Source organism: Callorhinus ursinus, unplaced genomic scaffold (assembly GCF_003265705.2).
Source record: "Callorhinus ursinus isolate GAN/ISIS: 27379988/994484 unplaced genomic scaffold, GSC_fseal_2.0 scaffold44, whole genome shotgun sequence".
Lineage (NCBI taxonomy): Eukaryota > Metazoa > Chordata > Mammalia > Carnivora > Otariidae > Callorhinus > Callorhinus ursinus.
In genome coordinates, this window is record NW_027397106.1 from 3,210,806 (window position 1) to 3,229,824 (window position 19,019).

The 19,019-nt window shown below is 58.6% G+C and overlaps 1 protein-coding gene across 4 annotated transcripts; it reads right to left on the bottom strand.

Annotated features, from left to right (window-relative positions):
* Nucleotides 1-3,357: 3,357 nt before the first annotated feature.
* ACVRL1 (activin A receptor like type 1) lies at nucleotides 3,358-17,513 on the bottom strand. 4 transcript variants are annotated; one of them, XM_025882916.2, is made up of 10 exons: nucleotides 17,366-17,513; nucleotides 12,821-12,889; nucleotides 12,014-12,265; nucleotides 11,593-11,804; nucleotides 11,239-11,338; nucleotides 10,736-10,882; nucleotides 10,188-10,463; nucleotides 9,410-9,607; nucleotides 6,824-6,954; nucleotides 3,358-5,701 (listed from the first exon to the last, which is right to left on the bottom strand). In XM_025882916.2, exons 2-10 carry the CDS (start codon nucleotides 12,882-12,884, stop codon nucleotides 5,567-5,569), a joined length of 1,515 nt encoding a protein of 504 aa, XP_025738701.1. In that variant the 5' UTR covers nucleotides 12,885-12,889; nucleotides 17,366-17,513; the 3' UTR covers nucleotides 3,358-5,566. The 4 variants fall into 4 exon arrangements, with proteins under 4 accessions (XP_025738701.1, XP_025738702.1, XP_025738699.1 ...); XM_025882917.1 differs by having other exon boundaries at nucleotides 17,356-17,374; XM_025882914.2 differs by lacking the exon at nucleotides 17,366-17,513 and adding an exon at nucleotides 14,797-15,014.
* Nucleotides 17,514-19,019: the final 1,506 nt, after the last annotated feature.

Consider the following 19,019-nt stretch of genomic DNA (forward strand, 5'->3'; position numbering starts at 1 on the left):
AGATCAGTCCAGCTTCTTGTCCTGAAGGAGCATAGATTCCAAATTAGTAGAGTCAAAATTAATGAGATTTTCCAGTAATGAGCCTAAGACTAAAATTATGGAAAATCCACTAATTATAGACGATGCAGCCACCTACTTGGAGCCAGGCCTCTGCAGGGAGGAGGGAGAGGGAAGGTCACGGATGCAACCTGTACCTGACCGTCCTTCCTTCCTGCTGCCACTGCCCTTCTCTCTGGGCTTGGGGGCCTCACAGCACCCAGTGCTTCCTGTCTCTGAGCTCTGACCCTGCGCCGCCCACCCTCCCAACCGGGTCAAGCGAGGCCCTGCTTCTAAGGGCTCTGTAAGGTCAAATTCCTGGAAACTACAAAATAGGGCCCACAGTGGAGGTGGGGGGCATGTTTTCCCCTCAGTTCTGGGAAGCAGTGGGGGAGGGGTGCTGGGAGAAGGAAGAAGGTAGAAAAGGCAGACAAAATGCCCATTATACCCAAGCCCGTCAATTTCCTTTCTTCATCTCTTTATCAGTGTTTGTGACTGAGCTTCTTATCAACAGGAAACGCCTGCCTAAGGGGACGAGGCAGGTCCAGGGGAACTGGACGCCAGGGACTGGGAATTCCGGGTAGCGCATTGCTGCTGTCCAGCCTGACCGAGTGGCCTCATGATTCCCAGGACCCAGTAAGGCTCTTTGCCTTTGTATCTGGTGAATCCTTAGGTCCATGTAGTAAGACAGCACACCACACAGGCCCTGAGGCCAAACGGTCTGCCGGAGGGTAGGGCTCCACCCCTAGCCCTCTGTGACCAAGGCAAGTAACCAAACAGCTCAAGCTATGACATAAGAATTGCTCTTGGCCCTAAAACCCACCAAATCCCCTCCTTTCTAGCTGAGGGGAGGCCAAATGACCTGCCAAGGTCACAGACAACTTAGTGACAATCACCCCAATGGGCCCTTCTAATGTGCTTGCCTCCAGCCCTCAGAGGATAGTGCCTGTGCTGGGCATCCAGGGCTGGGACAATTAGGAACTTGGCCCAGACTTCTAGATGAAGGGGAGGAGAGGAGCTCTAGCACTGACTGACCTCCTACTATGTGCCAGGTGCTTCAAAAACACGGATTGTCAGACCAAGATACTGGTCTCCCTGATGGGGCTCCAGGAGAGGGACCGACTGAGGGTCAGATTTCACAGGAGGCAAAGATCAAATCTTAGTGCTGAAAATAAACGCCCAGGAGGGAGAGCCGGGCCAAGCAAGGCTTTATGGGTGGCTCAGAGGAACAGGTTTATCTAGACATCTTTCTTCGAACTGGCAGAAGCCTGAGTCAGGAGTATGAGAACTGGCTGTTCTCCTGGTTGGGAGACACAGGAAAGGTTTCTGTAGAGCAGAGCTTGGGCTACCTCGCTTCCCATTCCTTTGCCCTCTGCCCATCAGCTGCTCTTGAGCAGCTACGTTCTGCTTTTGGTGGTGGCCGGAGGAATAAAGGAGATTCCAGCACGCCTCTTGCCCTGTCCTCGAGTCTCCCTGGACAACCCCACTCTTCCCCCGCACCTCACCACTTGCTCCTGCACTTGGGATCTAGGTCAGTAAGAGTGGGTGGGTGAGAAAGAACAGAGAAGGGACTCATCCAGACGTGACACCCGCAGGGCAGCAGTGACAACACTTTAACCTGAAATCTGCCTGAAAATAGACTGTGTGTCTATGACATTATGCAAATTATATGCAAAGTCAAGAAGCCCTCTGTCTCTATTTCTAGCAAACTGACTGTGGCCCTGGTGGAAGCAGCTCCTTCCAAGAGTCGCCCACCTAGAGTGACGGCGGCTTGGATAGCACCAGTCGCCGCCCCGGGAGACTGGACTCAGGCCGCGCACCCCTCCGCTCCGCCCCCAGGCCTGGGTCTCTTACACACGAGGACAGCCATGTCTTGGTCTGTTAGTTTTGATGCAAGGGAGGATTGGGGGGAAGCAGAGCACCCTCCTTGAAAGCTGACGTGGTGTGGGACTGAGGGAGAGTGGTGACTCGGAGGGAGGAAGGGAGGACTATCCTCGGGGGCCTGGGTACCTTGAGGCCTTGGCAGGGGAAGGGGTGGTCCTCAGCTTCGAAGCTCATGCTCCGAAGACCACCTTCACCTGGGCACGTTACAGACACTCATCACCCCTCAGGGAGGATTCTTATTACACAGATGATCCTCTCCCGCTTTGTACAGGTAAGGAAATTAGGGGTTGGGGTCCCCCAAGAAAGTAGGGCAGAACTGCAAAGAAGTCATTGGGTTTTCTTCTTCCCCAGGCAGGTTCCCTAGACTCCACGGGGGAGACAGGGGCTAGGGCATGGTGATCTCCCAAAGACTCTTCTAACCCTGGAGGGCAACGAGTCGATTCTCCTTTCTTTGACCCCAGCCATGTCCAACCATAGTGTGGACATCAGGGTGGGGATGTAGGGACCAGGGAGGAGAAAGGCTGCCTTCGTGGGATGCCAGGAACGCTCTAATTTCCCCATAGCTGGTCTAAGAGTTCCTCTGGGAAGGAGGGTAATGCCTGAGGGAGGAAGGGGGCGGTCCATGGACACAGGCACCAGGCATGAGGCCGACTTGGGGTCTGCAGGGAGTCGGGTCGGTCCTGTGTGGTAGAAAGAATTAGGGTACCCTTTCTACGGTTCCCTCAAACGGCCTCTAATACAAAGGCACAAATTTTCGAGGCTGGGAAGTCAGATGGAGAAGATCCTCTTTGCTTCTTTCAGTACCTTTCTCCCCCGTGACACTTCCTTGCCCCCAGTTTCCCGGGGTTGGGGGTTGGGGAGGTGCTTTCTAAGCCCAGGATGCCAAGATGGGTCCCCGAGGATGATGAGCTCCTTCCCATTCTAGGGATGAGCGCGGAGGCCAGGCAAGGTGGGGGCCCCAACCGGGGAGGGAATCGAGAACAAACTGAGGCGGATGGGTGCACGCTGCCCTCCGCGTAAAGACGCAGAAAGCTCCTTCCTAGGTGTGGTTTTCGGGGGACGGTCCCTGCAAACCGAGGCCCAGCGGAGCGCACGCAGGCTGGCGCCAGGCGCGCGGGAGTCGGTCCCGCCCCAGGAAGGGCCTGCCGGTCCCGGCGCAGGGGCGGGGCGGGAGGCGGCCGCTGGGCAGCCGCTGGCCAGCAGAGGGCGGTGTGGCGGGCGCCACGAGCCGGCTGCTCCCAGCCCAGGGACAGAACTGAGATTTGGGCCGCCGCCGGGCGGTGGGCGTCGGGCGCAGGGGTCTGCGCCAACTGTGACTTGTCCCCGCAGGGTAAAGACCGGGCATGATACCCCGGGACCCACTCCTTCCCTGCCCCGTCAGGTTTCCTCTGCGCAAGCCACTGCAGCGGCACCAGCCTGGCAAGACTCAGCAGGAGCTCGAGATTCAAGCATGGTTTATTGAGGACCTACTATGTGCTAAGCACAAGCTAAGTGCTCCCACAGTGTCTCCAAGTAAGAGACTGTAATTTGGGCCCTGGCACACCTTCCTGCACTCAGACAGAAGCACCAGGCACACTGTTCTCCCCAGGGCCTCCTTCCCTCCCTAGCCACCGGCTACTCTCTCCCAGCACCAGGCCGCCCCTGTCACTCCGCCTCCTGCCTCAGACCTTCTCCCGCTCTGGGATTTTCCAGCCTCCGGGGGAGCTGTGGCCTTCCGTTTCTGGCTGTGGAGTCTCAGGAGAAGACGCTTTGCGCACCCCATCCAGCAGAGATCTGGCATGGGGAGGGGGGGACTGGCTCCTGGGCTGGGTGGGTTCCAGCGACCAGAAGACATGAAAGTGTCCCGAGCTCATCGGAGGACCCATCAGGTCCCTCTCACTTTCTGTTTTCACCCAGTTTCACTTCCTGGTTGTGCTGCGGGCCTTGCACAACATGGGGAGACCGGCCTGGGAAAGTGCCACGGTGGCTGGCGGAAGCAGCACGCAAGCCTCCTGGGGAGGTTGTGCTGGGTCATCCAAAGCAGGAGTGGAGGAGGCTGTGTTTTTGTCACCTCCTGTGGAGAACTGAGGGTCCTTCTCCACCCAGCCCTGAGGGCTGAGATGCCAGGTCGTCTAAGCGTGGGACTGTCCTTGTCCCTAGCCTGAGCCCCCCATCCCCCATCACTCAGGTTCTACCTCCCATCAGTGGGAGCCCATCCACCCGCCCAGGGTTTGGGGTAACCTCTTCATTGCATGGACATACACCCTTGACATTGCCAAATGCTGAACTTCCCATGTGTTTCTCCACAGCCACCAGGTTCTTCCTAGACGCACACTGTCTGGGGCCTGGCCAAGGCTGTGGGCCAGGGGCCAGTGGAGAGCAGGAACCTGGGCGCTGGAGGCTTGCTGGCTGGAGCCAAATGTCTTCTGAGCCTTGGAGGCCCTGCAGGAAGCCGGCCCTCAGCCCTTCTCGGTCCTGGGCAGAGAAGGCTAAGCCACAGAGTGGAGTGAGTGGCTGGTTTGCCTGCCACAAGGCCCAGGGCTGTCTGAACCCAAAGATGGCTACTGGTTTAAGGCAGGAATTGGAGCTTGTAGAATTTGTCTAGGAGGTCTTTCAAGCACTCCTGGCCTCAGATTAAGTTATTTTCAAGGCCCTACCTTGAGGTAAATTGCCAGGGGCTGGGGCAAAAGGAACAGAAGGGACTGATGAACTGACCTCTGACACAGGCTGAAATTTCTAAGAAAATTAGAGCTGAAAAAAACCTCAAAGGACATCAGGCCTGAATCTTTCAATATGTAGATGAGGAAACAAAGGTCTTGGACAGTGAAGGCCTCATCCTTGTCCCATGGAGCAATTGCCCAGGACCAGAACCTGGGTCTCCTGACTCCCAGCTGAGCCTTTCCCGAGCTGTGCTCGCCTTTAGCGTCTCCCAGTTGTTCTGAAGGTCCTGGGCCTCCCCCATCTGACCTATTACCTCTCCACCGTCCTCTGACCCTGACACACCTGCAGCAGGATTCCCTGGGTTTGATGCCCTAAGAAGTGAGCTAGGCTGGGGGTGGGGAAGGGGCCCAGGATCAGGCTCCAGCTCTCCCAGGCAGCTGGTGCTCAGCTGGTGGGGTCTTGTCCAGGAGACAGAGGCCCCAGGCAAACCCACAGAGAGGAAATGATGGACCCTGGGTGTGAGGCTGATGCCAGAGGCAGGATGTGCACTGAAGGCTAGACAGAGCCCTGTGTCACCCTGGCAGCTCTGGTGGGGCAGTGGGGTTGACCGAGGGCAGGGGGAAAAGTGCAGGCCTGGGCTCTGGGCCCGCGACTGGGATTCCCTGGCCTGGTCACCCTGGCTCTGGGGCCTCTTTTGCATCCTGTCCTGGGGGTGGTAGGGGCTGTGCCCAGGGCATGAGGGTGGGGAGGGAGCCAGGCGTCAGGGAGCCTGCTGCTTTGAGCAGGCCAGACGGTGGGGGGCGGGGCGGGGGGATCGGATCGGGTTTCAGCCCAGCTGTATTTTTGGCTGGATGAGCGGGCAGGCAGGCACGGCCGGACCCGCAGAGGGGCACCCTCCTCCCCAGCACACAGACTCACACTACATCTCTCTACCCAGATAGGCCACCCTCTGCCGCCCACCCCACACGCACTGTAGGCAGAGGAGAGTCAGGCTTCAGGCCTGTGGCTAGTGAATCACTTTGGGCTTCTCAAGACCGTTGCTGAGCTTCTGCAGTGTCTTCTTGATCCGCAGCGCAGTGAGGCGGGCAGAGGGGTTGGGGTACCAGCACTCCCGCATCATCTGAGCCAGGCCCGAGAGCACCTGCCAGGGGGTGGGGCGAGGCAGAGGGGAGGAAGCAGAGACGTGGGTCAGGAAAGCTGGAAAGGGGGGCGGCAAGGAGGGTACGGCGGAATGCGGAGACAGAAGAGGGAGGTGAGAGTGTTGAGGAGGGGGTGAGGAAAGCCAGTGTGGTATGAGGGGGAGCGGAGGCAAGGGGGAGAGGAGAGAGACACAGAGAGAGAGGAAGACAGTGGAGTGAGAAGGGGGTGGAAGGCAGCAGGCAGGACAGAAAGACAGTTGTAGCTCAGCTCTTCAGGTGCACTCAGGCCCCCTTTGGTGAGGAGTGTCTGTGGAATATCTTATACCCGGGGAAGGGGAGATGTGTGAGCCTCGGGGGGGCCCCTCTGCAGCCGGACCCCAGTGCGGAGGGCAGTGTCTCCCAGCACCTCCGCCAGCCCTGGCCGGGCCCGGCGACCACTGGAGGAGTGTCCAGGTGGAAGCCAGCCCAGGATGCTCAGTGGCCCCAGAACAAAGCTGCCCCCTGACAGGGGATGTACGTGTGTGTCCGCAGAGCAGCGCACACATGTGGCTTTTTACGGACAGGCATGTTGTGCAGAAACATACATCCGTCTGTGTACGTATGTGTATATCCATGTACAGTCACTCCTTCCGGAAACATCGGTTGAGCACTTATTGTGAGCCAGCACAGCGATAGATCACAGGGATCTATGATCTATCATAGGAGACATGCTCTTGTCCTCCCAGGACCAGTAGTCTGGCATGTGTATGCACGCCGCATATGTACCCGTGAGGCTCTGTTTATGTAGAAGCATGTGCATGCCTGTATGTCTTACGTATGCATGTGGAGTGTTTTGAGAAAAAACAGAAACAAACAGCAACAACAAAAGTTCATAGCAAGAAATGCAGCAGAGAGACTCAGACTTTTCAGGCCAGATGGAAGGTTCTGAAAACCCCAGCATAACCCAAATCTCAGGGGTCCACAGGCCAGGGATGTGGGAGGGAGTACCCAGGGAGGGGCCCTGGAATCTAGCCTCCGGAATCTCTCCAGGTGAGGCAGAGACCTCGGGCTCGTGCTCCTCGGGCCAGAACTCCCAGCTGTGAGCCATTACCCCGTGCCACCCCCAGCCCCTGCAGAGGCCTCACCGGGTCTGCAGCCAGCCGGTTGGGGATGGTGGGGGTCTGCTGATCAACACACACCACCTTCTTCATGTCCTCGAAGCTGGGATCATTGGGCACCACATCATAGAAGGGTGGCTTGTAGTCCTCCACGATGCCTGAGGGTGGAGGGGGAATGGGACACTCACTCGGCACCCCAAGAAGGCTCCATACCATCCCGAGGAAAGCCTTGCCCACCTTCTGTCCCAGGGCCCAGAAAACCGCTCTCTGACCCCTGCTACTCCTGAGAGGGACACTATAACATAATCAGTATGTTGACAAATAATAAGAATTACGGCTGTTGATCTTGACACTCACCATGTGCCAGGCATTATGCTATAAACACTTACATGCTCTACTTTCTTCATCTTTGCGACAACCCGATGGGTATTATTGTTACCTCTAGTTTACAGATGAAGAAACTGATGCTCAGAGAAGTTGAGCCTAAGGTTACACCGCTAGTAAGGGCAGAGTCCAGGCTTAAACTCATCTCATCGGATTCCTGGGCCAGACCTTGTTACAGTCTCTCTCTCCGTGGCTGCCTCCCACCCAGGGCCCGAGCACTGCTCCCGGGCCCCAGCTCTCCCAGATGCCCGATAAAGACGTTTACGCTGTGCCAGGCGCTGTCCTAACAAGCATTGCATCAAATCCTCACTACAACCCCATGAAATAAGTCATACTATTAGCTCCACTTTATGAACAATGGAACTAAGGCCAGAGGGGTGAAGAAACTTGGCTAAAATCACACAGGTAAGTGAGTGACTGAGCTAAGATTTAAGCCCAGCCGGTCTAACCGAAGCCCACGCGCTTGACCTCCGAGCTCTGCTCACGGGAGGAGAGCTGGCCTACTGCTGGGGGACGATGTGGCACAAGGAGAAAGGGATTTTTACCCAGGTCCACGTAACGGCCACCCACCGTCAGCGATGGCACAGGCCCCGCTGCACCCCCCCCCCGGCCCCGGCCATCCGCACTGCTTCTCCTCGTTGTCCCTTAGCAGGAGCCTTCTGAAGATGCTGTGTGCGGAGCTGCGGACAGCTCAGGCAGAAGAGGCCAGACCCAGAGAAGGCGCCCCAGACCACCCCCCGGCCCTGCTTCCCAGCCTGAGGCGGGGAGGGGGCTGTGGCCACACAGCCACAACCTCAGTAGGGCCTACACCAGCTGTTCTCCCCATGGCGGGCTTCCAGGCCGGCCCCTGTGCCGCTTGAGCCCTAATCAGTGCTGCATAGAGGCCTGAGCGTGTCTAATGGGCCTTTAATCAGTGCCGGGGCTGACACCAGATTACAGTGTTTATAATGCGCCACAAATCTGTGTGGGGCTGACAGAGCTTCCCTCCGCCCCAGGAGCCTGCAGTCCGCCTCCCCCTTCAGCCTTGGCCGGTCCAGCCTTCTCTTCCTGCCGGCAGCCTCCTCCAAGGGGCCTCGGCTCCCTCCAGGTGCCCCCTGCCCCAACCCTGACCCCGGGGTCTTTTGAGCCTCCTCAGGGAGTTCACACCTGAAGGGGCAGGAATCTGAGCCCCTCGAGAGTCTCCCAGAGGGATGGGTTACACCCTGGCCTCCACCTGTCGATGCTGAGGGTAAATGAAGCCTGGCATGGGGCTGGCTCCTAGCAGGTGCTCAGGAAATGAGAATGTCCCTGTCCCCAAGGAACAGAGCTCCAGTCATAACCTGAGGTTGTCCCCAACCTGTCAGGACCGCCAGCAATCCCTCCCCATAGACAGCCTCCACAGAGACTGACAAGCCTCCCCACCTGGTCCAGACCACCACCCAATATCCATCCACGCCAGGGCTGGGAGGGCACCGGCCACAGGGCTGCCCCTGTACCGGCCAGTGGGAATGAGGGCCCTCCACCTGCTCCCAGCCCCTCCAGAGGCACCCCCGGTCATAATGAGGCAGCGATAAGCAGGCAGTGCAGATGCTATTACAGCCTGCATTTTTGTAGCAAAGAAACCACGGCCCCGGAATCAGATTGCCTGGTTTCAGACCCTGGTGCTGCCTCTAGCCAGCTCTAATTCTGTACCTCAGTACCCTCACCTGTGAAATGGGGATGATACTGTGTCAGGCATTCGTTATTACAATAAATTGCCACGAATATTCACTGAGCCCCAGAATAGCTCCAGGTACTGTCCTAGGATTATCTCAGCAACTAGAACTATCTTCATTCTCATTTTCAAATGAAACTGAGACCCAGAGAGGTTAAGTAACCTGCCCGTGGTCAGTGGCAAAATCAGGAAGGGAACCTAGGCAGTCTGATTCCCAACCCATGCTCTTAACCACGAAGTGATAACCACCTCCTGCCAACACGGGATGAGGAATAAGATAATACATGGCTATAGCATGTTTAAGCTCACGTGTAAGCTCACAAGTTAGCTGCTACTGATATTTCTGGTATTACTACTTATCCAAGATTTCACAGCCAGACTCACAGCGCCACAGAGTCACACCTTAAAAGGTCACTCAGTTGAACGCTCAGGCCATCGGCACCATCCATGCAGGAAGCCCCTGTCTCTTGCCTGTCCGCCTGTCTAGCCATCTGCCGCAGGCCTCTTTCCCCATCCTGTTCAGGGCTGGCCCTCACCGTTGACAATGGTCCGACGGGCAATCTCCCACAGCACCAGGCCAAAGGCCCAGATGTCTGTCCACTTGTAGGACTCGAAGCAGTCAGTGCGGATCTGCTCTTCCAGCACCTCGGGGGCCATGTACCGCTTGGTGCCCACTCGCGGGTTGTTGCCGATGTCCAGGTAATCACTACCCTGGGAGTGCATCACAGCCAGGCCTGTGGGTACCAGGCCTGTCACTCCTGCCGCTCACCCGAGCCCACAGGCAGGGTGGCCCCGGAGGCTGGGGTGCAGGAGGCAAGGTGGGCGTGGAAGAGAGATGGTGGGACATGGAGCCCCAGGCAGACGGAGACCTGCCTGGAGGCAGGCTGGGAGACCGCGGCCACCTGGAGCCCACCTGTCCCGGTTACGCTTGTGTAGCCCTCCTGCGAGGTGCCCAAGCGCCCAGAGAGACGTGAGTCAGCAAGGCAGGCATTATTGTGCCCATTTCACAGAGCAGAACCCCCAAGGCCTGGTGAGGAGAGCAGTGCAGTCAAGTGAAGCCAGGGTAAGAACCCAGGTTCCTTGTGCCCTGCCCCTTTCTCCCAACTCCTGGAGCCAGGGCGGTACGCTGGAAGGAGCTGCAAGGCAACCTGTAGGGCTCTCGCAGAGGTGAAATGACATAACACATGCGCCAGGAGGTTTTAAAGCACCAATCGGTAGCGTCCTTGTCGCCACACACACTCACGCACCGACAGGCAAAGGCAGAACCTAGTGGGGAGGGAGGGGGCTCGAACCCCGCGCCCTGCAAAGGCTCACCCAGGTCGGCGATGCAGCACTGCAGGTTGCTCTTGACCAGCACGTTGCGGCTTTTGAGGTCTCGGTGGGCAATGGCCGGCTTGCCCTGCGTGCCGAAGATCTCCACGTGCAGGTGAGCCAGGCCGCAGGCGGCCGACACAGCCAGCCTGAGGGCCAGCTGGGGCTCCAGTGTCTGCCTCTGCAGGAAGTCATAGAGCGAGCCGTGCTCGTGGTAGTGCGTGATGAGCCACAGCTGCGTGCTCGAGTTGCGCGAAGTCATGTCGGAGGCAATAAAGCCTGTGGGCAGAGGGTCGGGGGCTCAGCCAAGGGGCGAGGGAGAAGGGAGGCTGGACTGATCGGGGTCAGGGTCAGGTCTGGGGCTGGGGACAGAGGACAGACGGTCAGGGCAAAGCTGGGACTGGGCTGGAGGCCGGTCTGGCTTAGGTCCGAGAGGAAGCTGGAGTCAGAGGTCAGGGCTGAGGGGCGAGGGGAGTCCTTCAGGACTAGGTCGGTGTCCCTGAATGCAGGGGGCTGAGCCCCTGGCCTGGCTTAGCATATTCCCCACTCGCCTAGAATGTTGTCGTGTCTGAGCAGCACTGTATTGTAGATCTCGGTCTCCCGGAACCAGGACTGTTCATCCCTCGAAGAGAAGATCTTGACGGCCACGCTCTCACCATGCCACAGGCCACGCCACACCTCGCCATAGCGGCCCTTGCCTGACCCGATGGGGGGAGGGATGGGAGAGGTCACATATGGGCCCGCACAGCCCCCGGGGAACGGGGATCCCCAGAAGAAACCCCCATCTTGGTGCTACACTGACCCCCAACTGCAGAACCACTGATGTTTATGTTTCGCTTAATCCAGCCCCAGGCCCAGCCCCATTTGCCTTGTTACCCCCAGCAGCTACAGAAGGATCTAGCCCTGATCTAGCCCATCTCCAAGCCACCCCCTACCCAGCAGAATTCCCCTTCGGGGCCTGGCCCTGCCCATGACTGAGAGGCCAAGAGCTCGCTCACTCCTGCAAGCTCACAGGAGCCCTAGGTCCCATCCCCTGGGCTCACCCATGGCTCACCTACACACTCCACAAGGGCCACTTGTCGTGCCACTGTCCTTTGCACCAGGAAGGGGAGTCCTGAGCCGCTGCCCGTGGTGCAGTCACTGTCCAGGAGATCCTGGGGGGTACGGACAGGCCACTGAGAGGCTGCCCCCACCTGGCCCAGCCCATTTCTTTCTCCTTAAGCTGGGCCCTGCTGCTGTGTCCCCACATGCTCCTCACTCACCCCCCCCAACACACACACCCACTAAGATCTCAGAGTGTCTGCGATTGTGCCTTTCTTGGCTACCTGTCCCTCGGCCCCCTCTCTGATTCTGTGGCTCCTGTCTCCCCCCTCCCCCTTCCGCATCCCAGGTTCCCCCAGGCCCATACCCCCAGCATGCTGTCCCCCTGCTCGGATGCCTTCAGGATGAGGCTGGACTCGCCCAGCTCGCTGTGCAGGCCCCGCTGCTTCTCCTGCCTCCGCCGGACATGCCACAGGCCCAGGGCACCCAGGACCACTAGGGCCAACAAGGCCAGCACGGGGCCCAAGATCAGAGGCAGCTGGCCATCTACCTTTGGCTGCTCCGGAGGAATCTGGGTGGCTGGTGGAGGGGAGACACTGTGGCCCGGCTTCGACCAGACCAGACCCGCCCCCACCCCTCCACCCCCGCCCCCAGCCACTCTGCCAGTCAGATCCCAGGGTCCTGCCTCCCCGGCAACCCCCCCACCCCAGCCCGAGCACGAGATGGGAGCAGGGCGGGGAGGCAGGTCTGAGAAGACGGGGCGGGCCGGCCAGGGCGGCCCCACGTACCCTCCAGCACCAGGGACACGTTGTGGTTGCACAGGGAGCTGTAGCAGCAGTAGTGGCTGACGAACTCGGTGGGGCGCCCCCGGCACAGCTCCTCGTGCAGGCTCCCACAGCCCCGGTGCTCCTGGGGCCGTCGGCCCTCCTCCCGCACCAGCACGACCGTGCACCAGGCCCCCTGGCAGGTAGGCCCCCTGCAGTGTGGGCTCTCACAGGTGCAGGTCACCAGCGGGCCCCGAGACGGCTTCACGGGGTCGCCTGGGATACACATTGGAAGCTCAGCCACTCTGGGCCCGACCCCTAGGCAGGGCCTCACACCCGTGTCTGTCCAGTTATACCTCCCTTCTGACCTCTCAAACATACCCCCTGAAGCCTTGGTCCTTTAGTCCCATCCTTAGATTATCCTTCCTTCCAGAACCTTAGCCTCTGACACAATGAGAACTCGGCTACTGTCCCTTCCCTGATCCTAGGACCTTCCCTCCCGGTTCTAGGCCCAGCCCTGTCTCCCAGCCCCAACCCTGAGGGCTCTCCCAGGCCCTCCCTGCCAACGTGCCCACTCTCTGCACCCTCCAGGTAGAGTTTCCCACCCTGGAGGCCGGTAGAGCACCAGCCCGTGGGTTTGGATCAGAAGGACAGCAAAGGAGGGCTGGGGTAGCTGGGGGTTTAGTCTAACTGAGCCTGCCTCCCACCCTCCAGCCAAGCTCCTAAGTCCCCCCTCCCCAGCTCCTCAAATTCAGCCCCAGCAAGAGCTGAACCCAGCCAGCCCTTTCCCCATCCAGGCCCCTGTCTCCTACTTGCTTCCCTAGTACTTACCGTGGGTCAGGCCCAAGGCCATCAGGAGCATCAGAAGGCCTCTCCTGGGGGGGTCCAAGGTCATGGTCCCTGCAGAGGACAGGGGTACAGTAAGATCTGTGAAATGTGATCCCCTCGGCGTTTTCAGCCACTGATTGTGGGTCCCTCCCACCCAGAGGAAATCACTGGGAGATTTTTGGGGGGGCAGGGAGGCCTCCTCCCTACTCCCTGTGTCTGGCTTTGGGGCGGGGCCTGCAGGGGAAGTCCTGGTTCACTTCCCCATGGAAACCATCCTCTTAGGGGTAAAGGGTGGGGGAGCCATGTTTAAGTGACGGAGAGTTGGGGGGACTCCCAGCTATTTACCCCTGCTTCTGAGCTCAGACTGGAGGGCACAGAAGGCATGGGGCCAGGGTGGAAGGAGCATCCTTTCAGCAGTGCCCCCCCTCCTCTGCCTCCTGCCCACCCCCCCACCCCCGTCCACCCCTTTCCCAGTGCCCCCACCCCCCTAGCACTGGCTGCCTCAAACATAAACAGGCTCCTGTCTTCACTTCCTGCCATTCAGGGTCCCGCCAAGCTGGGAACAGGAATCAAGATTGTTTAGATTGGGGTCTGGATAGAACAGGCAGGAGTCACGCACAGCAGAGAGCTCAGGGGATATTCTCAGGGCAGGCTGGGGTGGCTACAGGGACTGGAAGAGCCACCTGGAGCTGGGACAGCCCCATGGCAGAATTCTAGGGGGACACCCTGGGAACCACAAAGCCCAGCTCCTTATTTTAAAGAAGATGGAGATTAAGCTTCAGACAGAGAAGGAGACTCGCCCAAGGTCAGACTTGTCCAAGGTCAGTGGCAGTACCAGGAGTACACCGCACTTGTCCAGACTCCCAAGTCACTGCTTTCTCCATTCTGTCTCCCAAACCATGTGGCAGCCTGGGTCTGAGCCCTCAGGGTTGTAACAACCATACAGATCTTAAACAGCGCTTGCTCATGCCAGGTGTAAAGAAACCTCTCTACACCTCACCCGAGTATAAGATGCCCTCTCTGAGCCATTCCCTGGCCCCCTTCCTTCTCTCTCCTTGCTGTCCTGGGAAGGGGCGGGGGCAGGGTCAGTGAGTGTGGGAGGGGAAGTGAAACATACTTAGGCACTGAATGTTTGACCTTCCGTGGCTGGTTAAGGTTGAACTTTTCCAGAAGTGTGGTAAAGAGTGTTAGGGAAGTAATTCTGATCTCTGATAGTCCCTCACCCAGGTCACAAACCATCTAGTGCTCCAGAAGCCACCCCCTTCATTTCTCAAGGGTTGAGAACAAGAAGATAAGGGCTGATGCTGCAGCAAGGACTGAGGTCAGACAGCAAGAAGGACTTTCTGAACGGTGGCGAGTGTGCAGGTGTGTGCCTGGGGACTGGATCCCCAGGCAGGAGCAGCTAACACGAGGGAGAGGGAGTGTCTTTGGCATAACACAGTGAGGCTGGGAGGGCCGGCTGGCTGGCCACATGGGCTTCGGCAGGCCCATAGTCTGAGAATGGGGTACCAGATGAAGCTCCATGGGGCTGAGGCTCTGAGGGCAGGATGGTTGGGGATAGGGGGGCTCATGGGCCTCTCTGGCTGGTGGCAGCTCTGGTCTTCCTGCCTGGGCTTCCTCTGCCCCAGAGGCCCAGGGCTGGGGGAGGAAACAGAGCCTTGGGCTGCTGCAGCTGTGTCCCCAGCCTCTTGCCTGACCTCCTGCCTCTTGCCCTTCCCGGCAGGCAGTGAGGGCTCTGGCAAGCACTCAGCAGCGGGACTGGTAGCTGCGGAAGGAGGCCCAGACAAGCTGAATTTGCCCACTGGAGTAGGGGCGGGAAGCCATCCATGGAAGCTGTTGCTTGCCCAGAAAGCCGCTAAGGAGAAAGTATGGGGCAGGAAGGAAAGGGTGGATAACAGTAAGGATGAGATGGGGCATCCTTTTCGGATCCTCTACCCATGCACCCCCTTCTCTGTGCCTCAGTGTACCTACCCTCTTACCTACTTTATTATGCATCCGAATCGCTGGAAGCGCTTCGTCAGAAATGCACATTCTTTGGTCTCACCCCCTACTTCCAAATTCTGACTTCAGTCCATCTGGGACCAGCAAAAGTTGTCCAGGTAACTCTCATCAGTTGGCATGGGTACCACCCCTTGAGAAATGTGTCCTACACGGTGCTAAATCTGGTCCACATGCTTTCATTTCACTGTGTGGGGCCCTGCTGGGGGACGGGGAGCAGGGTACAGAGGGCAGAGACTCTCACTCCCACGAGGGCACCTCCCCACCGCCCCCCAACTGGAGAAGCCAGGGACTTGGAGACACTGCTGAGGGAGGGCGGGGTGAGGGCTGTGTTCTCCAGCATCCCAGGCTCAGCCATGGTGCAGGGAGGGCCTGGCAGCTTTTGCAGAATCCAGCTCTGGTCTAATCTCGGGAATATGGTGGAGTAAAATGGTGACTCTCCAGCTTTTAACCGGGACCAGCATGGAGTGAAGTACAGGAGGGTGCTGAGTCCTGACCAGTCTGAACTCCGGGCAACCCTGAATGATTCGCCCGGATACTGGACTCTAGCACAAATAGACCCCCGGGGATGGGTGGCATCCCTCCACTTAGAAGCTGGAAGATCTCCTGCTGACGGAAGCATCACTGATGTTGGCCAGAAATCCCAAGCGCCAAACTAATTTCAAAACATTATCTTACCACCATGAAAGCCTTCATAAGAATTAACCGTCTCTGAATACTACTTATGTGCTAAGGACTCAGTTTTGACGGTTAATCTCATTTAATCCTGGCAACCATCCAGTGGGGAAACTGAGGCTCAGGGATGTTAAGTTTCTTGCCTACAATCACCACGTGTGTCCTGATCGACTTAAATTGCTGGTAGTATTGGTATGCTGGTAGTAAATGGTAATAAATCCTTACTTGGACATTTTCTGCCTCCATTTCTTGGGTGTTCAGTGAGTCCCTCAAAGGAGGAGAAAGAGCAAGTGGGTTTTGCGGACAGTAACAGATTGCACAGAGCTGTTGTCATCGCTGGGTCCCCGATGCGGGTTTGTTTAGATGTGAAGACAGAAATCATCTGCTTGCTGTGGGCTTAGTCTTCAGCCGAAGAACCAGATTCGTGGTGCACTCAGAAGGTGTCTGTCATTCTGTTTCTCCTCGGCACACCCGAGGCACCGTCACAGGGCTGGAAGAGCCTCGCTCGGTGTGTCAACAAGTCTTAGCCAAACGGCAGAGGGCTGGACTGAGCTGCCCCGTCCCATACACACAACACTTTCATAGGCATCACCTCCCCTAGCCCTTCACGGCCATGGAATGAAGCATCAAGCCTTGGTCTTAGGGCCAGACTTCTGGAAGGCGCAGGCAGCACCGGACAAACAGGGGTCAGGGTTCAAATCCTGCCTCTGCCTGGGTTCAAATCCTGCCTCTGGGTTCAAAGCCTGCCTTTGCCACTTAGAGCTATGAGATGTGGGGCAAGTTACTTAAACTTTCTGAGGCTTAGGTTTTCCTACAAAAAATGAGAATAACAAGAGTGCTCATTTCAGGGGTACACTGTAGTAAAATTATTTAGCAGAGTACTAAGTGGCACACAGTAAGTGCCTAATAAATGCACCCCAAAACCCAACAGCACCATTTACACCATCCATGGGGCTTTGGACAAGTGACTTAGGTCTGAACCTCTCTCCCTTCCAAGACCTGTCCTGCTAAATTGTGGCCAGGATTACATGAGAAAAATGTAGCTAAGTGTACATCTAAGACTACATAGTAGGTACTCAATAAATGGTATCTATTTTTACCACCCAAAGAAATGGGAGGACAGGCATTAGGGCAAATGGGGCAGAGAGGGATCAGAGAGGACAGACCCTGACTCAGCCAGAAGCTGCCCCTATAGAGAGGGTGAACGCTATAGTCTGCTATGCCCTTGTCCTTCAAGAAGAAAAGCGGGGTGGGTAGCCAGCCCAGAGATGCCCTTAACAGCACTGACCTCCAGGGCTCCAGTGGGGTCCCAGCCTGCAGGGAGACTGGGAAAGCCTCTGGCCTGGATCCCCAGGGAAGGCCATGGCATGGGGATTATCTGACCGTACAGGGTTGGAGGTGAGGTTCGTAGGATGGAATGACAGTGACAGATTCCTTAAGCAAGAATTGCAAAAGGCTGGTCTGGGAAAGGTGGGCTTCAAGGGGGGGGGGGCGGGGCTCAACAGGGTTGGAAGTGGACGCTCACTCCCAGGTGAAGGCAGCTGCCTGGAGGGACATGAGACCCTTCGTCTGGGAAGAAGAGCAGGAATCCCTTCTGCCCATTTTACAGACGAGGCTAGGGGAGCAGAGAAGTTAAGTGACTGGCCCCAGGACCAGAAGTTTTCTGATTCCCAGCCCGGGTTCGGCCCAGTCTGCTCCAGTCTCAGATGGGGTCACCGGCAGATGTGCGGGGAAGGCGAGGGGCAGCTTGCCCTAGTGAGGAGCCGGGACTGACCCTACCGCGACCCCTCTGAGGTGCTCTCTGGGATCTGCCCAAGAAGGGCCCGTGCGGGGTGGAGGGGTTGGGGGTCAGGCGACCCGCGGACCTGCACTCACCTCTGGGCCCGCCCTGCGGGCAGCGGGCCGAGCGCCTCCCCTCCCCGGCGGCGGCCGCGGTAGCCGGGCGAGCGCTGGACGGCGGCGGGCGCGGGCCGTGCGGGGCCCGGGACGGTGCTGGGGCCCGGGACGGTGCTGGGGCCCGGGAGGGGCTCGCTCGGCGCGGATGGCGCGGCGGCCTCCCGGGACTGGGAAAGGGGCTGGAGCAAAAATGTTTCTTATTCCAGCGTCTTCCTGCCTGGCCCGGCTCCACCACTCCCTCCTAATAAACCGTTTCCTATTGCCCAACTAGCCGACGGGCCGCCCGCTCGCCCCTCGCTGGGGCCGCGGGGCCCGGACCCTCCCCCGCGCGGCTCCCAGAACCCGAGGGCAGCCGCCACCCTCGGCCGCCCCCAGCCTGGGGATCGCGGCTGCGCCCCCGCCCCGAGCCTCCCACATCCGCCTCCCCGAGGGGGCGGGCCTTGGACTCGGGCCGCGGGGGTCTCCGTGGGGATCAGGCCCGGAGCCGTGGGACCCGGAGCCGAGGCGGGAGCCACGGTCTGAGGGCCGGCCGGAGGAGGGGATGGAGGGGGAGGCACCCCCTCCCGCTCTGAGCCGCGGAGGGGGCGGCCTGGAAGGGGGGCACCGAGCGCAGGACCGCGGGGAGAGGGGGCAGGGGAGGTGACTTACCTGTCCTCCCACCCTCAGCCCCTAGTCCTGGGCCTAGGAGGCTCAGTGCAGCCCGGGCAGAGTTTGGGGCTGGCGGGGTCCGAAATATTTTAGCCCCGCCCTCTCTTGCCCCTACCCCCGCCCCCCCCAGGACGCCCCACTCGGTCCAAATCCTTCAGCCTCCTCCCTCTTGCCCCTTCACCCCCTCTTGTTCACTCCCCTCTTCTGCAGCCTCTCTCTGCTCGGCGCAGGGTAAACAGGCCCAGATGGGGCTGCTCTGGGTCAGTGGTGAGAGCAGTGGAGCCCCTCCAGCCACAGCACAGCTCAGTGACAAGGACGCCTCTCCCTCCAAGGCTCGGCCAGAAATGGAAGGAGAGGCTAGGGACTGCCTTGAACTGCCCCCTTCCAGGCAGGCCTCTCACCCCACCAAATGGAGATGGGGTCTGGAACCTATGTGGGGACACTGATGGGACAAGGCAGACAAGGCGCTGGGGAGGGGAGCAGAACGGCTTCTCCCCGGGAGAGAGACTCGCTCTTCCTCCCGATTCCTTTGCAGAGGCTCAGAACACTGACATCATCGCCTTGCTCTGCTCCAACCACTGTGAGCACCCTGAAGGCAGGACTTCATTTCTAGCCTCCTGGTTATCCACAAAGACCCTGAAGTCTGGGAATCCAGACTAGCTGCGTAACCTTGGACAAGGGACACCTCTCCATGCCTCGCTCCCCCCATCTGCTAAATGGGCATAATCAACAGCACCACCCTCTCAGGATCATCGTGAGGATGAAGGCCATGGTGCTTATCTCAGTGCATAGTGAAAATGTTGGCTGGCTGTGCCTGCCACAGGGTAGGCCCTCCATGAATGTGTTAAATTAAAAAAAAAAAAAAAAAGCTGGGGAGGTGGTAGCCTCAGAGCTAAGCGGAAAGAGCAAGTATTGGAAGTAGAAGCGGACCTCTAAGGTATCTTCCTCTAAGAAGATTGTGTAAAATGGGCCAGGGACACCCCCC

Bases quoted from the DNA above. Each gene is read 5' to 3' on its own strand.
- ACVRL1 (XM_025882914.2), bottom strand. From the start codon at position 14,848: ATGTGCATTTCTGACGAAGCGCTTCCAGCGATTCGGATGCATAATAAA. The intron at 11,805-12,013 runs GTACGTGGGGCC...CCCCTCCACCAG, and splicing joins CGTGTCCCTGGTGCTGGAGG to CCACCCAGATTCCTCCGGAG. The intron at 10,464-10,735 runs GCGAGTGGGGAA...CTCTGCCCACAG, and splicing joins CAGACACGACAACATTCTAG to GCTTTATTGCCTCCGACATG.